The 20,029-nt window shown below is 34.6% G+C and overlaps 2 protein-coding genes across 2 annotated transcripts; one reads left to right on the top strand and one right to left on the bottom strand.

Annotated features, from left to right (window-relative positions):
• Positions 1–1,630: 1,630 nt before the first annotated feature.
• On the bottom strand, positions 1,631–8,013 carry LOC143603136 (glutamine--fructose-6-phosphate aminotransferase [isomerizing] 1-like). Its single transcript, XM_077080033.1, has 11 exons — positions 7,777–8,013; positions 6,864–7,036; positions 6,543–6,651; positions 6,323–6,468; positions 6,023–6,187; positions 5,246–5,603; positions 3,994–4,244; positions 3,813–3,927; positions 2,607–2,862; positions 1,907–2,072; positions 1,631–1,831 (listed from the first exon to the last, which is right to left on the bottom strand). The coding sequence occupies exons 1-11, from the start codon at positions 7,997–7,999 to the stop codon at positions 1,748–1,750; spliced, it is 2,046 nt and encodes a 681-aa protein (XP_076936148.1). The 5' UTR covers positions 8,000–8,013; the 3' UTR covers positions 1,631–1,747.
• Positions 8,014–10,467: 2,454 nt separating this feature from the next.
• On the top strand, positions 10,468–11,629 carry LOC143603138 (uncharacterized). The gene is made up of 3 exons (XM_077080035.1): positions 10,468–10,599; positions 10,684–10,736; positions 11,350–11,629. Exons 1-3 carry the CDS (start codon positions 10,509–10,511, stop codon positions 11,461–11,463), a joined length of 258 nt encoding a protein of 85 aa, XP_076936150.1. The 5' UTR covers positions 10,468–10,508; the 3' UTR covers positions 11,464–11,629.
• The last annotated feature ends 8,400 nt before the right edge of the window (positions 11,630–20,029 follow it).

Here is a 20,029-nt window from a genome sequence, read left to right as displayed (position 1 = left end):
ACTTTTATTTAAATAAATATGGGTCAAACATACACATGCCTATGCCGGGGGGGTCTTCATCAAGTTCAAGTGCTACTAGAGTACGAGATCCCATGATTAGCCTTATGAACACCGTTCGCAACGTAACGGCTAAAAAACAAAGGGGTAACACCCCTTCAAGCGAACTAGGAAGGTATAGTGCAAATGATTACTCTACCGGTTTATCCGAAGAGGAATATGACACTTTTGATGTTTTGGCTTGGTGGAAGGTAAAGGAAACCGAGTTTCCGATTCTTGCCACCATGGCCCGTGATTTACTAACCGTCCAAGCTTCAACGGTAGCTTCGGAATCCGCTTTTTCTCTTAGTGGCAGGGTAATATCGGTGAGAAGAACAAGACTAAATTCGGAGTCGGTGGAGATGTGCATTTGCTTAAAGGATCACTTGGACTCAATCGATCGTATTCAACACGTAACCACTCTCGAAGATGAAACACCACTTGATGTTCGAGTGCACGACGAACAAGAAGGCATTTCTACAAGTAATTCCGAGGAAGAAGTCGCCGCTCAATAATTACGACGAACAAGAAGGATTTTCTAGAAATAATATGTCACAACTTTATATTTATAAGTTTAATGTTTTGTTAGTTTGTTTTTGAAGATTTTAAAACATGTAACCTTTTTTTTTTGAACTTCTTAAAGTAAATAAAATGAATTTTATGTTAATTGTTTTGTTTATTTTTCATGCTATACAAATACGAATCGTAGTTTAGAATCCAAATCGCAAACGAAAAACGAAAAAAAAAAAAAATTTTACACTGTAACCGGTTGGAACCGGTTACGGTTTAGGAACCGGTAAGAACCGGTTAGATAGGTTAGGGGTCCGAGGGTGGGAGAACCGGTTCGGTTCCCTAACCGGTTCGAGCCTGGAACCGGTTTAAAAGGGGGTTTTGAATATAGGAACCGGTTCCTAGTCCCAAACCGTTTTGAACATCTCTAGTCCATATACCATCAGGGGCGGACCTATTAAGAAACTAGGGGGGCTGCCGCCCACCTTAAATTTTATTTTTTAGTGTTATTTGTATGTGAAAATCCCGACCGCCCCCCTTAAAAATAGTATTAAGTCCCGATGTCGCCCCCCTAAGAAAATAATTCCTGGGTCGCCACTGTATACCATTATAACTTGTTTTCAGCATATGTATTATACCATTATAACTTGTTTTCAGCATATGTAAAATACAGTTGTTGCTTTCTTTCTCGCCTCACCAACCATGTTTGCGATCCTCTGATTAGGATAAAAAGGATTCGGTAGGAAGCAAGTAGTGTATCTTGGTTCGGATATGAAAACATATGTATGTTTCATCTCGCGGGTCAAAATGGTCAAAATTAGGATAACTTGTAATTGGGTTGGGTTAAGTTAGTAAAAACTAGTCTGCCCAAAATTTCTAATTCATAAAAGAAAATAATCAAATGTAATATCAACATTAAGTAGCTACAGCAATAATTGAACTTTTTTTACTAAAGCATATTAGTTTAAAACTTGTATCAGCCCATTTCCAAATAAATTGTATAAAACTAGAACACATAATCTCGGAGAGTCTTGCCTAGTACCAACTACATCTTCATCTATGTCAAAGTCAAACCATCCTTACAACCTAATCCTTGACACAATCAAATGCATTGTCAAAGTCACTTACATTCCATCTACATACGAACCAACAAAATTTCGGTTTTTAATGACACACGAGATTGCAATTAACATACCACTTCTCATTCGGTTGTCACACTCTTAGCAAGATTCCTCGGCTGGTCAACATTGTATCCCCGCAAAACCGTCAAATGATAAGCCAATAACTACATATGAAAAAAAAATTCTGTTTTTAGCATGTATTAAACTTATATATGATAAAATAAAAACAAAATTAATACCTGCAATGGAACAATATTAACAACAGGTTGTAAACAGTCAACAACTTGAGGAACCTCAATCACCGGGCACGATCCACCACACACAGCTTCTGCATCCCCTTCTGAACACATCACTATCAATCGACCTTTTCGGGCCTTAAGTTGTTGAATAACCGACTGCTGTTTGCTAATAAAAAGTAAGAAGAAAACATTAGGCTTAAAAACGATTGAACGAACATGAAGGGGACATGTTCGTTCATTTAACTTTAACTGAACAAGCTACCAAACACGAATAATTAAACAATAGGTACAAGGACAGAAACAAACACAATCGAACGAACATAACTGGGCACAAACAAATTAAAATTAAGTGCGAACATTAATATACCAGACCAAAATTTCAATGGATATATAAATGAACGAACTTAAACTCACGTAAACTAACGAGGATATATGAATGTAAACAAATGAACATAAACGAGAGTAAATGAACGAACATAAACGAGCATTCACGAACATAACTGAACACATGAGACATTTGTCCGTGTTCATTCGTTTAAATATATGAATAAAAAGACTTCATGTTCGTTCGTTTATTGACAAATGAACTTCCTGCCGAACAGTTCACATAATTCACTGAACATGTGGTTCATTTACAGGTCTAAAAGATATTAAAAAATCAAAACAGATTACAAATAGACCGAGAGACGTTTCAACAAACCTGAAACTTTGATCGCGAGTGGCAATGACAACAATGGGGAGGTTTTCATCAACTAAAGCTAAAGGACCGTGTTTCATTTCACCCGCAAGTATCCCTTCACTGTGCATAAGTGCCACTTCCTTGACTTTCAAGGCACCCTCGAGAGCTGTGGCATAGTTATATCCTCTTCCAAACATAAGAAGTGACTGCTCGGAAATCAATGACCTTGCTAGATCTTTCATTTCCTGGTCAAGCTTCAATACTTCCCTCACTTTGTCTACATGATATAATAATATAATATTGGTTAGTATGAATGTGCACGGTCTTGAACCGAACAGGTAACTACTATTTTTGAAAAAACTAAGCCGAACTGACCAGTTGGTTGGGTGGGACGGACCAATCAAACTAGCCAAAATGTTTGCTTTGGTTTACTTGGTCGGTTCCAAGCGGCAAGCTTAACCGAGAACCCCGATTTTACAAACCATAAACCATATTGTATTACTTCTAACCCGGCCGAACCGACCAATTTAGCTCGGTTGGGGAGTAAACAAGCCAATCCAACTTATGAGCTACTCGAGATCGCATCGTTAAAAGCTCGAATGGAGCCGAGCTTAAACGGGCTTACGCCTTAAAATAAGCTTGTTTAAAAAAGCGAGCCTCAGCCCGAGCTTCACTTATAGAGCTATGCTGGCTCACGAGCCTACTTGTTATATAATTTTTATCTAACATATTAAAAATATATTTATATAATATTATATATGAAATTATGATAAAATAACTAATTAATATAAATTTGTTATATATAAAAATTATAAATAACAAATATACATGTATGATTAAAAATATATAAAAATTAATTAATAAATAATAAATGAGCCGAGCCCAAGCCAAGCTCAAGCTTCAAAAACGGCTCACGAGCCATGCTTGAGCCTTAGATAAATAGCCTGAAACAAGGCAAACTCAAGCTCTCGTAAGTCAAAAAGAGCCAAGCCCGGGCTCAGATCGACTTGTTTACACACCTAGTTGGGTTAGTTCGGCTGGTTTCAACAATTTTTGAATATCCTATTACTTAGTATAACAATAGCCTGGTTTTGTCTGCATAATAGTATAATTAATTAATTATATAAAAAAATGTCATTTTAAACCATTTTATCGTTTTTAAACGCCCAGAAATCATGAGTATCTGGCTCAGAATATTTAATACCACATAACCAACTAAAACTGTACCGGGCAAGTTTATAAGACTTTCTATTATTCCCTCTCTTCGTTGTTCAGTTGAAATGCTATCGGCCCCGATTGCTAGAGCCACCATAGCCATCACCACTATTTGACTTGTATACGCCTGAATAATATCAACATCATGATAAGATAACCAACAAAATATGTAGAAGTAAAAAAACTAACTGACCTTGGTACTTGCCACACCAATCTCACTACCAGCATTAATATGTACACCACAGTGTGTATTACGGTCAATAGAACTACCAACAGTGTTTGTAATACCGACACATAAAGCACCATTCTCGAGAGTGTATTCAAGAGCGTTTAAAGTATCAGCGGTTTCACCCGATTGACTAACAAATATTATTGTATCGTCTCTGTACACAGGTGCTTGTCTATCCAACAGATCACTTGCAATCTCCATCATAACAGGTATACCTGTCAATACATCAACTGATTGAATACAAACTAATAAACTATATACTAACTAGTACTTGATAAAAGATTGTTAACAGTTGGCTAATTAGACCCGTTTACCTATTACGGAATGATATAGTTTATATTCTATCTCTAATGGGACAAATAAGTTGGCTTTAGAAGGGCTCAAACAGGTTCAAAGTCACGCAAAGTGTGCTTAATGCATAAAACCTCTGAAGTCATTTTATTTAAAAAGATGGATTAACTATATAATAAAATTTCTGTAATTACACACATTTGTTATTGAAATGCTTCAAAATTTTGGACAGAAAAGTGTTTCTGGTCAACCTAACCTGACCCATATATAAATTTGCCTGTTTTGATCCAACCCGTGGCCCAACCCACTTACCGCCCATGCCACCACCTCTATCAAAAATAGGATTATTCATAAAACTCGTGACTTGCTCGAAGTTCGCTTGAAAAAAGGTCATTTGTAAACGAGCTGAGCCAAGCTCGATAATTGGCTCGTTGGTTGACTCGATTGACTCGTTTAACTTAAACCCCAAATTCTAATATATATACATAATAACATATAAATATTAATTTTATTAATATTTACAAAGTAGTGATTACATCGAAACAGAAGGCAAGCGGCCAACTTATAAATACATTGAAAAATACTAAATAATGCATATAATGTTATATATTCTCTTGTTTAGAAACTTTATTTTTGTGTATGTATTAATACGAGTAAAAAAATAAACAGCCGCCTCAAGTTTTTTTATGAGCCGAGCTTGAGCTCGACTTTTCAGCTCATTAAAACAAACGAGCCAAGCCGGCTTGTTTACAGCCCTAAGAAAGCAAACACTGAAACATCAAATCACCCAAAGTGTATTTTAAACTAAAAAACGGCTTAAATCGATTTACTCAAGAAGTTATATAAACTTTATAAAAATATATTATTTTTTGTTATAAAATTTAGCATACTAATTAATCATAAACAATAAAAAGTACCAACTTACCACAAAGTTCTTCCAATATAGGTCTGGCAGCTAAAGCAGCATTGTAGCTAGTACCACAACCAATAAAAACAATCCGTCTGCTTCTTCTAATAGTTTTCAAATGATCTTTGAGTCCACCTAATAACACACTCTTCCTTTTGCTGGTCCCACCACGTATAAGCCGACCTCGCATTGTTGTTGTTAACGATTCTGGTTGCTCATGAATTTCTTTCTGCATATAATGATCATATTTACCCTTACTTATTTGTTCAGCCTCCATTTCAAGAATTGATAACGCCCGTTGCACAGAAGCAGGTATTGAATGAGATTTTCCATCTCTTTTCCCGTGATCAAATTTGAAGATAGTCACTCCTCCATCCTGAAACAACCCAAAATAAAATTACATAAATAAATAGTAATTTATATATTTTAAAATTTTGGAGCTGATGATTACATCAGAACTACTTCATGCTAGTTTAATAAAAGAACAGGACTAAACAAATGGTGCGTGTAGACGGTCCCAGTTTGGGCCCGGTCTAGTGGGCTAGGCCCATTACCAGTCAGGTCCATTAGGGCATGAGCCCACACTATCCCTATAAAAGGGAGACGTAATCCACTTGGATGATTACTGTAGAAAGCTTGTCCTATTTTCAATCAATTACGCTTAATAGCAATTTCTTTAAATGGTTCGATGGTAATAATAATATTTAACTGAAAATAACCAATTTCGGATACCGTAAAACATATAATTATTAACATATGATAGCTAGTTAATGCAGTTTATTATAGAATATGTACCTTAATGTCAACAACTTCGCTATCCTCGATCACCAACACCTTTTTTGTGTGTTCAACGAGGGCATGCGCGTCACTAGATAAAAAAAGTTCTTTAGGGTGACCGTTTTTTGAAATAAATTTCATATCATTATAGGATGTTCCATTGCTCTTTTCTTGAGCATATTCCTGCAGGATAAATTCCAAACTTTATACAATTTGCAAGTGCAAAAGTTTATGGAAAATGCATCTATATTATTAACAAAGAACACAACAAAAATAAATTGTATGCTAGCCTTCTAAACAAAAAGATGAAGAACCTACTTTTACACCAAGAAGCAGCGGACTACCACGTTTACAAGCAATCAATTCATTCGGATAATGCTTGCTTTTAAAAATTAGCGCATACGCTCCTTCAAGATGCCTCATAACCTCAAGCACCACTTCACAAAATGTGACGGTTTGATCACCTGAACCAAAAAATATGAGTAAATTCGGATAAATATTACAACTAGTGCATTGTATGTTTTAGGGATTTAAGTACCTCCTTCATTTGCTTTGTCAAAAACAAACTTTGCAAGCTTCGGGATCACCTCTGTATCAGTCTCAGATTCAAAAGTATATCCATGGCGAAGAAGAGACTCCTGTAACACCTGCATTATTTTTTTTTTATAAAAACTATATCATATTTATATGGAACAAAGAAAAGACATTAATGCAGAAATGGTAAATGACGCAAGAGTTAATACAGAATTACATTATTTTGATTCATCAAATATCGGCAATATGTTCTTAAAACTTAAAATAAATCTTGAAAAGAACATGCAATAGAGAATCCAACAATCAAATTTCCATAAAAGCATACCTTGTAATTGGTGATAACTCCATTGTGAACAACCAAGAAATCATTTCCAGCACCAGATGACTGAGGATGACTATTCCTTGGAGCCGGCTCTCCATGGGTGGCCCAGCGTGTGTGTGCGATTCCAGCATGAATAGAAAAAGATTCTTCCAAATTCAAATCTGTAGCAGAAACATCTGATACACCAAAAATGACATGATAAGTGAATGAATCTGCCATTGAAACTATGAAAAGACAAACTTGATGCATCATAATTCATAAGTACTATGAGTAATTCTACTATAATCTGAGTTTGAAATTTACATTTAGCGAGAGATTGTAAGTATGATTAAAATTCCTTAATATGACTGTAACACCTATAATATGAATTTCAAACTTACAGTTCGTAAGAGTCAACCAATCTAGCATCGGCGACTAACAAATTGAAAATATAGCTATAACCCTATAAAACATAAATCTAAAAGAAAAGGTAAACCGTGGTTCTAATAGTCTTCCATTATTAAATACAGTTGAAACCAAATATAGCTCAAATTCAAATCATGTCCATTAAGGTCATTCATTATACACAATTCATATCAAATTCACACATTAAACTTAAGTTTTACTAAAAGAACCCTAAACCTTAATCATCAATTTTACATTAGCATAATGACAAAAGGAGGAATAATAGAATATACTAAGTCTACTTACTCAATGTTCAACAATATTGATGTACGATACGCTTCAGATTAAACTAGTAATTTTCACACAAATTAAAAACAGTAATAATACACATGCAGAGTTGCAGACTTGAAATTAACAAATGTATACAACGATAACAGCTCCATCTACTACAACCAAGCTCAATTTCCAATCAATTAACAATCACACAAACAAAATTAGGTTAAACAATCACACAACATTACGAACAGAATACCTCGATACACCGATTTGACGAGCGATTCGATGTTTCCTTCTTGCCGGAACACGAGCGGCGGATCAGACGGCCGGTGAACGGCGGCGGAGGAAGAATCGATGGAGATACCGGCGGAATCATAACCTCTGTATTCCAGACGACGGAGGCCGTTGAAGAGTACTTCGAGAATATAGCGTCTGTCTCTGCTGACGTCGTAATTGAGGTAAGCGAAGATCCCACACATTTCGTTCGTTCGGTGGTGAATTGAATGGAATGAATGCAGAAAGAAAGAAATAAAGACAGATATTGAGATGGCGCTGCTGTGAAAGTGATTCCACTTTCGAAATTTATTTCTTTTTCTTTTGGAGTTTTGGGTTTTATAATAATTTTTTATTGCCAAATTGGTCCAGGTCAAATTCGGTTGGCAACTGAAAACTTTTCTGCGAAGGAACCATATGTTAATTGAAAATGATATCACAGACGATTTTTTCTAAAAGGTAAGACCCGATCTAATAGTTTAGCACATAAATTGAGGATTCCGATAATGTGTGTAATTATTAAGCGTTAGAGGACCACCGATACAATACCTGTAAATACAGAGATCAACCAAGCAATTAACTTTTATAAATAAACTAAAAGTGTGTTTTTACGTTGGTTCACCAATCTAAAGTCACAATTCGTTGGCCGGATAAACAAAAGATTTCAAAACCTTTTTTGTCATCGTAATTATGCGTCAAAAGGTTACGGGTGGTATGATTTTAGTATGTCCACGCGGCTAGTGTATGGTCCACTTGGTGTGCAAAGATGTCCATGTGTCAAATTCTCAGCGATATGTTATTTGTGAAAAGTGACGTTTAAATTTTTTTGTAATGTTTAATTGGTATTTTTTTAACAGGAGAATTTTCTATTTAAAATATTCCTAACCTTCCACTTTACAACACTTTATTTTCAAAGAACAAGACACCTAACCATTAGATTATGGGTGTTTGATTGGTGTCGACTTGGTTTTGTCTTAAATTAATCAAAAGAGAAAGGCTATTTATTTAAGTGTTAGTATGTTTTGTAAATAATACTCGCTTTGTATAAACCAAGTTGTTTTCACTTTTTTTATTTAAAAATATTGTGTTTAGTGAAGATTTCCTCCTTTTTTTTGTACTCACGTAACAATGTTTTATAAATTTTGTTATCGAATCATTTGAGTTTGTATTTGTTATTTTGTACATCATAGTTGTTCTGAGGCAAATACCCCTTGACAAGGTTCCAAGGAAGTTGCACTCCTTTGATGGGGTCGGATGGTGCAAGTAACTAGTAATGATAATCGTCAATAGTAAATCCAATTAGTCGCAAATTGGTCCATGGCCATTAATAACCGATCATTAGTGGTGATCGGGAAGAGTAGTACTTGACAATCCTTGGTAACTATGTCATAGTGGCAACTAAGTATTGGCAACAACTTAGCTACGCCTACAACTGACAACTAAGTTACCATTGAATCGTTGATGGAGACACCTCACCTGTTGAGGGTTTTCCACTTATATAATTGTCCAACTGTTGGCGGTTATAACGGTTAAAAAACAACCACCGACTAAAATGTTGGGATGGTGTGTCGCTTTTATAAGGACATCTTTGGTCTAAGTACATGCCATCCAAGTAAAACTTGCATATTCGTCCTTGTTTTTTTCTCTTTGAATTATCCTATTGAACTTTCGATAAACACTAACGAGATATTTCAATCTGAAAGAGTTTCTTACATGATTAAAGGGTATACAGGCCCATTCGATGTCTATAAACCTATATATGACCATGACCGTGTGTTTCGTATGGTAGTTGTTCAACGATCTTTTATCGGCGTCATTAAGGCCTTATGGGTGACTTTTGCTCACGCATGTTATGGCTTCATATGGTAGTTTTTCAATGGACTATAGAGGGGGCCTCCTGCCCTATGTTTTAATGACTTTGCTTCCATAACTCACGCATGGTTTGGCCTCCCGTTATTTGATTATGTGTGGCCGATCATAAAAGTCAAGTTTAGTTATTGTTGATATTTTTTTTTCCTTTTTTCCTGATTTTCATCATAAGAGCTATAGGTTTTGACTTTTTACCCACAAATTTTCACAGAAATTTAGGAAAAGAGTTATTTTCGTTGACATATGTTTGCGTATTAGGAGTGAGGTTTATTTAGAGAGAAGGGACAAAACTGCCCTCTCACAACGCTGATGTTTAACGACTAAACCTAACGAAGTTAATAAATTCGGGTTTAATTGCAAGTGAAATGAAAACACAGGGACAAAAATCACAAATTTGAAACTATTGGACTAAAACCGTAGATTTGGACAAATCACATGAACGAAAACCACAGTTTACTCTTTTATAATATAATAATAATAATAATAATAATAATATTAATATATATGGTTTGGATCAAATACAAATGAAATTAATGTGCTAGACGTGAGAATCAAGTAGAGTAATTATATATATAAGTAGAGTAATTATGTAATTACTCTATGATAATTACACTATAATGTAATTATATAATTACTCTACTTGTATATATAATGACTCTACTTGATTATCACGTTTAGCACGTTAATTTTATATATAAACTTTGTTGATAAAATTGCGAAAAGAGAAAGTACAAGGGCCAAAGTTGTAATAACAAAGCTTCATTCAGTCAAAATCCCCATTTAAAACCAACGCCGCTAAATCTTTCAGAAACCCTAATTTTAGTTTCTTGAATCAATCAGAGAATCATGACGCAGAAAGCAACTCTGTTCAAAGGCCAACAGAAGAGGAAATCGATACCTCCGAGCCGCCATGGCAAAACGCCCAAAACTCGAAAAGGTATTGAATTCGAATTCGCTATGTTTTTATTCCATCTGCAACTTAACCTAATTAATAATTCAATTTGAGCTTTCGTTTCTGCAGGAAAGAGAGTTGTGAAGCCTGCTAAGGTCACAGAGCAGATGGACAAAGATCGTGTAAGTTATTATGGCTTCTGTTCATTAAGCTGAATTGATTTTGATTAACCGAGGGTTTTTCTTTTTAATCTATTTATTTATTTTTGGTCATTTAGCTCATGATAAAGGTATTAGATACTGAACCAATTAGGGTAGTTTGGGTAGTTTGAGGGTATATGGTTATAAAGGATTTTGTTAGTGCAGTCAAAAGTATTAAGTACAATGTTAAAGAGGTGCTATATCATCATATTAAGAACTACATGTTACAAATTTGTTTTCATTTAACAGACTGGTACTAGTTTTGACATAGAAGGTAAGTAACAAAACATGTATAGGGTTGTGAACGTGAGTCGAGTTGTTTGTGAACCTACTTGAGCGACTTGTGAAAAAGATTGAAATGAGCTCAATTTGAGATCAAGCATGTTATGAAGTTGAACAAAGCATATACAATACAAACATGAGTACTTTCTTGTCTATCTAATTTGCACACGTTTGATTTTGTAGACATTGACAAACAAAGCAAATGTGTTTTTAACAATAGATTTATCAACAGTCAACTGCATGTTTACTATTTAGTCAGCCATGTACATCTGGATCCGCCGAAAATCCTGAGATTATTTGTTGTTTTGATCAGGAGCTGAGTAAGTTCATCAACTACTGCAATGAGGTAAAAGCAGCCACAGCGGCCAACAAAGAAGGTGGTCAATTGAGTATAGTCAAACATCAAACCGAGGGTGCAAAAGAATAGCTTGCTAGTAGATATCGATCCAATTGTTGAGTTGTTTTTCAAAAATTTGTTTGATTTCTTGACTGGGGTGATATTGAGTTTATGACATGATGTTTTTGTTTTATCTAAAATGTTTGTTCGAGTATATCATGATTTAAATAGAATTTGAAAAATCTATAGCTTTTACACTGTTTTTGTTGCTTGTGTAGATCATGATTAAAATAAAACACAATCGAAATAATTAGTTAACCGCTGATTCACCAAGTATAACTATTATTAACAAGTTTTATTTTATTCTATTGACCATCATTAACACATGTCCATACATGCATAAAGAGCAATACCACCTTTAAAATCAAATATGTTTTCTACTAGTACACTTGATGTCAAATTATTTCCTGGTTTTGTAGTACCATATAAGACTGTAAAACACTAAAACGTAATATCTTATACGGTTTTATATACTTTTATATTGAAAGTTTTTTGGCATGCTACGCTGCAGCTTTTTATTGTTATCATGGGAAAAAAAAGTGAACTTGCAAGTATTTGGTAGGTTACATACTACAGTTAGATCAACTTCAAAATGTTTTCCTAAGAGTATGTGTTGGACATAATTTCCCTTAAGACATACTACAGTTACATACTAGAGGCCTTAAGACATGATAACAAGACATAATTTCCTTAGATCCAAGACATAATTTCCCAAAAGTTTTTGGGCATGCTACGATGCATATATACCTCGCCCTTAAAGACTTACTCTTGGACATAATTTCCCTTAAGACATACTACAGTTACATACTACAGGCCAACATGCTCAACTTCTTGCACAATTTCCTTAATGCTTCAAACATCTAAAGGATTTGGGTTGCATGTATATGTTCATAAAATTAACTTTTGTTTTTCTTTGTTTTCTTTTAATCAAAAGGATTTGAACATGCCCTAAAAAGAAGATTGGTGTTCTTCAAGGGCAGCGGTGCATTGTTCAAGAAAACTGCAGAGGTGTCGGTGATGTGCAACACACATATTGGTATCATTTTGTTCTTAAAGAGTGATCGTGGATTTGAAACTTCATGTGATTGTAGGTATGCTTTATTTTTAAAACACCATATTGATCGTGAATTTGAGTTTTGGTTTGATTTTCATTTGTTCAAAATGGCAGCATGGAATCATGGATGAAATTATCGAATGGTATAGAAGAGGCAATGATTCACACATATCTAGGGGTGTCCAAAATACCGGAAGCCAATTAGCCCGACCCGAACCCGAATAAGCTAATTAGGGCCGGGTTAAATAGGGTCAAAAATTATTAATCGGGTTATTCGGGTGAACCCGAGTTGCTAATTGGGTCGGGTTTCGGGTTAGTTTTTGGGAAAAATTCGGGTTTCGGGTTAACCCGAATAACCCGATTAGTGGTGACAATATATATTAGTTTTTTAGATACTTTATGCTACTTATATATATATTTGGTTTAATTTAAAATATAACATGGCCAAGTAATTAAATAGGATTGAATGGTTGAAAAGTAACAAATGGACTACATATTGGTTTTTTAACACGGGCTTAATTATAAATAAATATAGTAATGATTTGCTCAAACTAAGCATGACCATAAGTCGTTAAAAGTCACGGTCTTTGTTCTTTCTCCCATTACCCATCATTCACATAAGGCACTGTGCCCCAAACACATAATTTTATTTTACTTTTTTACACTTTTGCATCATGTGGCTAGTAGGTTACTGTATCACATGTTGCTAAACCTAATGATATTTAGTTAACATATTTCAATATCATGACACCTGCTTATGCTTATATTTTTAATTACGTTAAAGTAAAGTAACCCTTATGACAAACAATTGGTTCTTTAGATAATTTATTATTGGTTATACAACTTATACCTCTCTTTGCAACCCACCATTTACCAACACAATAATTAACTTAAACATATAGAGTTACCCGATTAACCCAACCCGACTAACCTGAAACCCGATTAACCCGAACCCGACAAACCCGAACCTTAATAGGGTCGGGTTACGGGTCATATATTGTTTTTTAAAAACCCGACTAACCCGACCAGAATAACCCGAAACCCGATCGGGTTGACCCGATTAACACCCCTACCATAGCCTCCACAAAGTATTTGGACTCGTGATGAGCAATCTATGTTGGAAGAACTCGATTTTTTTTTCGTTCTTGGTGATTTAAAGAAAAAAAATTGGTTACTCAACAATTTATCCAAGTGGCATGCCATGTAAGCGATGAGAGTGTGTGAACGTTGATGTAGGATCTACTATCGAGTCCATCTCAGATAGCAGATCCGCGTTTTGTCATATGTGTCAGATTCCTATGAGTTCCTTTATCTGAAATAGCAAATCTTGAACAATATTATATTTGAGACTATGACTTGCTTTTAAAATCTTTGACATGCATTTAACACACTTTTTTTTTTTTGCTTAGTATTAACATGTGAAGGTGTATTTAATAGTTATGAACATCGAATGTATACTTATACGGTGGTTTGTATACGTGAATTGATTTGCTTAGGAAGAAAACGGAATTTTAGTAATGTATTTAATGAGAACCATCATTATCTCCAACTTTGAGACGAGCATGTTTGGGATTGAGTTTGAAAAATGTGTATTGGCTTTTTGAAAAATGGATTCTTGGTGGGCGCGCATCCCAACCAATTATGGCATGGAAAACTCACAATACTGTTAGTGTTGTTGAGTACGTTTATGAAAACTTTAATCTAAGGAATTTGGAGGAGTTTCCTTTGAATCCCTATGTCATTGTTGGAACTGGTGGAAATCGCAGTGATGTTAATGGAAAGAACACCGATGATAGTCATGGAAATTAAAGAATCGCGGTACTGAAACATGGAGGTGTTCATTTTTTAAAAGTTTTAAGTAATCAGCTAGGACAAAGTTGGTGCAGGTAACCGTGGAATCCACACTTGACATTGCTTAAAGGCAGACGCCTCATTGGTACGACACGGTCTAGTCTCTACATGAATTATTGACAAACTTGGTAGTGGTGGTGGTGATAATGATAATTAGTTGGACTAGATCTAAAACCATCCCCACCCAGATCTAAAACGGAGTTCGTTTATCCCTTTGAAATCGACTTTCCTTTAGATTTGCCCCAGAGCTAGTTTGAGTCACATGCGATGGGCGAATAGTTGTGATAAAATGATATTGCAGTGAGGGTTGTGGTTGTAGTCGGACTCGGGTTTATATTACAATTAGGTGGGTCCTACATGGTTTATTTTAACCCAATGAAATGATATACCATGCACATAGTTTAAAAATGCGTGAGGCACTATGAGGCATTTAGGTTCAAAAAACCAAAACACGAGCTTTACATACATGATTCGTCGTATATGATAAAATTTGTTAATTACTCATTTATTCAAAATACTATTTACCATATTATAATACATAAATACTAGAAAGTGTAAAAAATATTTAGACACAAAACAAACTTGACGTACCATAAACTAAGCACGTAGGAGCAGGAAAAAACAAAAATAAAAAAACAAAAGAGAAAGTACATAAAGAGAACGATATACCTTTTGATTTTAATACTTCTGGTTTTTTCGCACCTAAAGCTGTGAAACTATTTAGCCAGGTTTAATGAGCCATGCATAATAATGTCATGACTTTAAAATCTATCAATATAGTCTTTAAAAATTGAGTTTTGCAATTCAAAATAGGTTTGCGACACAGTTTATTGCCGATTTGGTTTCTTTCTTAATGTAAATATTATATTTATTATTATTTATGATTAAGGGTTGAAATGAAAGTTTCTTGTGAAGAGAATTATTCTTGTGTGCTTTTGATTGTCAATACTTCTTCCATCGGTTTTCGCGGGCCCATTCTTCCATGCGGTAGTTGAATCACAAGATTCACGTTCAACAATGTAGCATTAATTCTTTGTGATAATAATAGTGCTTTTCTATTGGGTCGTACTAACCATAAAATACTTGTGTGCTTTTGAAGAGAATTATTCTTGTGTGCTTTTGATTGGGTGAAGAGAATTATTCTTGTGTGCTTTTGATTGTCAATACTTCTTCCATCGGTTTTCGCGGGCCCATTCTTCCATGCGGTAGTTGAATCACAAGATTCACGTTCAACAATGTAGCATTAATTCTTTGTGATAATAATAGTGCTTTTCTATTGGGTCGTACTAACCATAAAATACATAATAATTCATTAAAATCTTATGGATAATCAATTATCACTAAAGAGAATTATTCTTGTGTGCTTTTGATTGTCAATACTTCTTCCATCGGTTTTCGCGGGCCCATTCTTCCATCGGTTTTCGCGGACCCAATAGAATTATTCTATTGGGTGAAGAGAATTATTCTTGTGTGCTTTTGATTGTCAATACTTCTTCCATCGGTTTTCGCGGGCCCATTCTTCCATGCGGTAGTTGAATCACAAGATTCCCGTTCAACAATGTAGCATTAATTCTTTGTGATAATAATAGTGCTTTTCTATTGGGTCGTACTAACCATAAAATACATAATAATTCATTAAAATCTTATGGATAATCAATTATCACTAAAGAATGTATTATGATCAATCAACATAAATAACCTATGCTTTCAAATTAGTAGCTATGACATTTGTGTGCAATTGGCCTTCGGCACAATGACATGGGTAATAATTAAGGCTTGGGATATACGAAGTCTAAGGTTCGAAACATGATTCAAAAGGGTTTCTCTATAGTGATGGGTTTACTTTTTTAATGGTGTTCTTGGATGAGTTAGGTCTGAAAAGTCAAAATTAGTATGGGCGGTCGACATCCCATCTCAGAAAGTTTCACCCAGGTATTGGCGGAGGATCCAAACACTATTAAAAATAAACTTCCTTTTAGCCCAAATAAATATGTTTTCCTCTACAAATTTGCCAAATAAGTTGTATACATTTTTTTTACAAATTAGAACATCCATTATGTTTTCGTTGTCGAGTATTTCTTTTAAGTGCCCTTCGATTAAATTAGGCGTATTATATACGTCTTGTTTAACTCTTGAGTTTATAAGCTATTTGATTCATGCAAGTTTTATTGGGCTCTTAACTACTTAAGTTATTACTACTATGATGTTTAGCGTTTTCTAAAGGCATTTCAAAAAAACGAAAATTGTCTCCTCCGTACAACCAAAAAAAAAAAAAAACTGTCACAAAAAAAAAATAATAAAAGATGGTTGCTGCAGGATCATTGGTAAAAGATTTTATTTTATTTTTCTAGTATTTGTTAGGCAGTTTCAACCCATTTTAATTAAGGGTGAATTTGGTTTGTGGTTTATCTAGTTTCAAGTTACAAACTAGTAAGTTTATTATTTGTTTCTTAACCCAAATAAATATGTTTTCCTCAAACCCTTGTATGTTTTAATAAATTTACCAAATAAATTGTATACAATTTTTTATTTACAAATTAGAACATCGATTTTTTTCCCTTATGAAATATTTCTGTAAGTGTTCTTAGACTAAATTTGGTGTATTATATGCATCTTGTTTCACCCGTTTCAAGTTTAAGAGCTATTTGATTAGTAAAGTTTCATTGAACTCTTCACTAATAAAACTATTACTACTATGATGTTTAGCGTTTTCTAAAGGCATTTAAAAGAACGAGAACTATATATAGCCTCCGTAGAGAAAGACAAAAAAGGCAATTATTGCAAAAAATACAAAGACTTGGAATTAATTAAAAAAATAATAATAAAAGACTACAACTCATTGCTAGGCATGCAAAAACAACATGGAAAATGTGTCTCATAACTTTCACCTTTATCAATTATTGTTTAGAACACAAAGACATGTCTAATGCCCTTCCTATAAGGCTTCTTTTTATTTACTCTCATCTCTATTCTTTCCCACCATCTCTTATGCCTTCTTCCCACTCGACTACAATGCCACCTCTGGCAACCTGTAAATCGGGTCTCCGATAACCTACACCACCACCACAAGCAACGTTGGTCAGTGTTGTCTTAAAGTCTAGCCTACTAACTTCGTTCAAGAGATAGGTACGTAAACGGAACGTTATTAATTCATCTTCTTGTTCTTGTTCAAACAAAACACATTCAATCACCCCTCTTCTCTCCTATTCTTGTTCTTGTTCAATCATCTTCTTCATCAGTTCGTGAATTAGGGATTCATTCATTCATAATGTTAGGCTTTCTTAAATCAATCAAGAGGTTTTCGAGAGTTCGTTATAACGTTGTTAATTTTGCTACTATGAAGCACGCTAAAACTTTTACAATAAGGACAAGGAAAGACGGGAGTCAAGAAGACGTTTACAAAAACTATGGTTTGGATAAGTTGAATAAATACAATTTCCGATGTATCCTCGCAATATAGAGGGGGGGGGGGGGACAACTCTGGTGGTGATTCAGGGAGTGGTTCAACTGATGTCAAGATCGAAGAATGCAATTGTGTCAAGAAGAATAAGGAGGATCGCTCTGACAACATACATAATCTGTTCATCAAAAACTTATTTTTTTATCTTTAATTTTTCTTTCCATTATGCAACAATCACTTTCACTAATGACAACATACATACATAATACATAATGAATAAATTATCAAAGACAAAATAAACTATTTAAAGAAAGATACCCGTTTTCTTGAGGGTGATTTTGGTCGATGTGAACTCCATGTTCACGGTTTTGAATTAGGGCAGGGGGATTTATTGAGCGTCTTGGAATCGTCTGATGATGTCACCGATGCTGCAACCAATCAAGAAATGAGAAATCGAAACCAAATTATTATTAATATTTTTTAATATTATCAAGAAATAATCTAAAAAGAAAGTGATACTTGAAAACACCAGCTGAATAATGAAAGACACGATTCTTCTCGTTAATAATGATAATGCGGATTTGTGAATCGCATAACAATGCAAGCTCGTTCGCCTTGTTAAGGAGGCGTTTACGCCTCTCGTAAAACACTGACTTTCGCTTGTTCGCGTGTTCGATCTTCCTCAGTACTAACTCGGGTCTCGCCATGAAATCAAAATCAGTTTGGATGATTGATATGAGTGGGCGGGAAAGGTGAGGATGAATGGGAGTGCGGTAACTATATAAATAGGAATTCAAATTTGAGTGTTTGGGTCAAAAAGTCAAAACTCAAAAGACTAAGGGGGTGTTTGGGATTCCTTATTTTAATCAACTTATAACTTATAAATTTTTTAAAAAGTTAATAGGTGTATAAGGTGTTAGGCAAATTATAAGCTTTATGGATTTTAACTTATAGAGAAGGCAAAATAAAAAGGTTTTGAAAAGTTAGGAATTTGTAACTTATTGACTTAATGGGTTTGATTTACCTATTACACCCCTCTAACCCTCAAAACTCATTACACTCCTTTTAAAAAAGAGTGTGTTTTTTAGTCATTTTGTTTTCCCCAACACATAAGCTAATCCAAACATTTTTTTTAAAAGCTTCTCTTAAAAAAATCATAAATTAATAAGTCCTTTTAACAAAATGTTCTTTTTCTCTCAAATAAGTAATCCCAAACACACCCTAAGTTTGTTTGTTTTGTTTTTCAATTTAACATTATTTTATTATTAATAACAACTTATGTTCAACCCGCCGCGTTGCGCCGGACAGGATTGATCTGTTCATGTACCTGTCGCATTGCAGCGGTGCACTAATGTGGGTTCAGTTGGTACCATAATTAAACCCAAAACTATATTTACCAAATAATAGGATTAACATGTAAAAATTAAATTACTTAAAACAACATTTATATGGTTGGTATAACCCAAGCGTTGAAACTGGACGTTGGTACAACTCCGGCGGGTAAAAATCCAAAAGTTACGACGGCGTGTCGATGCGAATTCGATGAATAGTTCGCTACATTATAAAAACGTTGGTAAAACCCAACCGTTAAAAACTAAAATATAAATTCATCAAATTCACATATAAAAAGACTAACATATTAATAAAGAAAATATCAAAACTCATTTATTGGTCAGTAAAACTCGGGGCGTTGGTAAAACCGAGCATTGCATGTCTTGGGCGTTGCGACTGTGAGTTGGTAAGACCCGAGTGTTGTAAGTTTCGAGTTTTGTGGCGGTGAGTCGACACAAATTCAATCGGTTTCTATTATGTTCATTACGATACCGTAAGTAAAAAAAAACGTTGTATGTCACACCCGGCCACATGGGCTTAGACGTATGACCAATAGTTGGTATCGGTTTTGAAAATATATCAGAGTTTATTTTGTTGCAACGAAAAATTATTTTGACAAAGTATTTCTTTATATAAACAGGGATTTAAATACCCTTGATAATATAAAACATTTATTTTAACATAATCATGTTTTATAAGGAGTTCAACAAAATGAGTCCACAGATCCTTCTACATCTCCAATGAGCTGTCTCCCTGTTACTCTACTGTCCTTATCACTTGCTACTAATTACCTGAAAATGTTTAAAATAATATGTTAGCTAAAAGCTGGACTGTTTCACCCGAGTGTACAACCACGGAGCACACTAGTCTTTTTACTCAGATTGATCGTAGTTTTACGTATGCCTATAACTGAGTCTCTTTACTAACCATGTTACGGCCTTTCATCTGTAACACGTGTA

Source organism: Bidens hawaiensis, unplaced genomic scaffold (assembly GCF_021521415.1).
Source record: "Bidens hawaiensis isolate Kalapana, Puna unplaced genomic scaffold, B.hawaiensis_p1.1 tig00060864_1, whole genome shotgun sequence".
NCBI lineage: Eukaryota > Viridiplantae > Streptophyta > Magnoliopsida > Asterales > Asteraceae > Bidens > Bidens hawaiensis.
Note: the sequence above shows the minus strand (reverse complement) of the source record. Positions and strands in the feature narration are given on the sequence as shown.

Coding starts and splice junctions, on each gene's coding strand:
- LOC143603136 (XM_077080033.1), bottom strand. CDS start 7,999: ATGTGTGGGATCTTCGCTTACCTCAATTACGACGTCAGCAGAGACAGA. Junction 6,652..6,863: donor GAGTTATCACCAATTACAAG/GTATGCTTTTAT, acceptor AAAATAATGCAG/GTGTTACAGGAGTCTCTTCT. Junction 6,469..6,542: donor TGACAAAGCAAATGAAGGAG/GTACTTAAATCC, acceptor TTTTTGGTTCAG/GTGATCAAACCGTCACATTT.
- LOC143603138 (XM_077080035.1), top strand. CDS start 10,509: ATGACGCAGAAAGCAACTCTGTTCAAAGGCCAACAGAAGAGGAAATCG. Junction 10,600..10,683: donor AACGCCCAAAACTCGAAAAG/GTATTGAATTCG, acceptor TCGTTTCTGCAG/GAAAGAGAGTTGTGAAGCCT. Junction 10,737..11,349: donor AGCAGATGGACAAAGATCGT/GTAAGTTATTAT, acceptor TGTTTTGATCAG/GAGCTGAGTAAGTTCATCAA.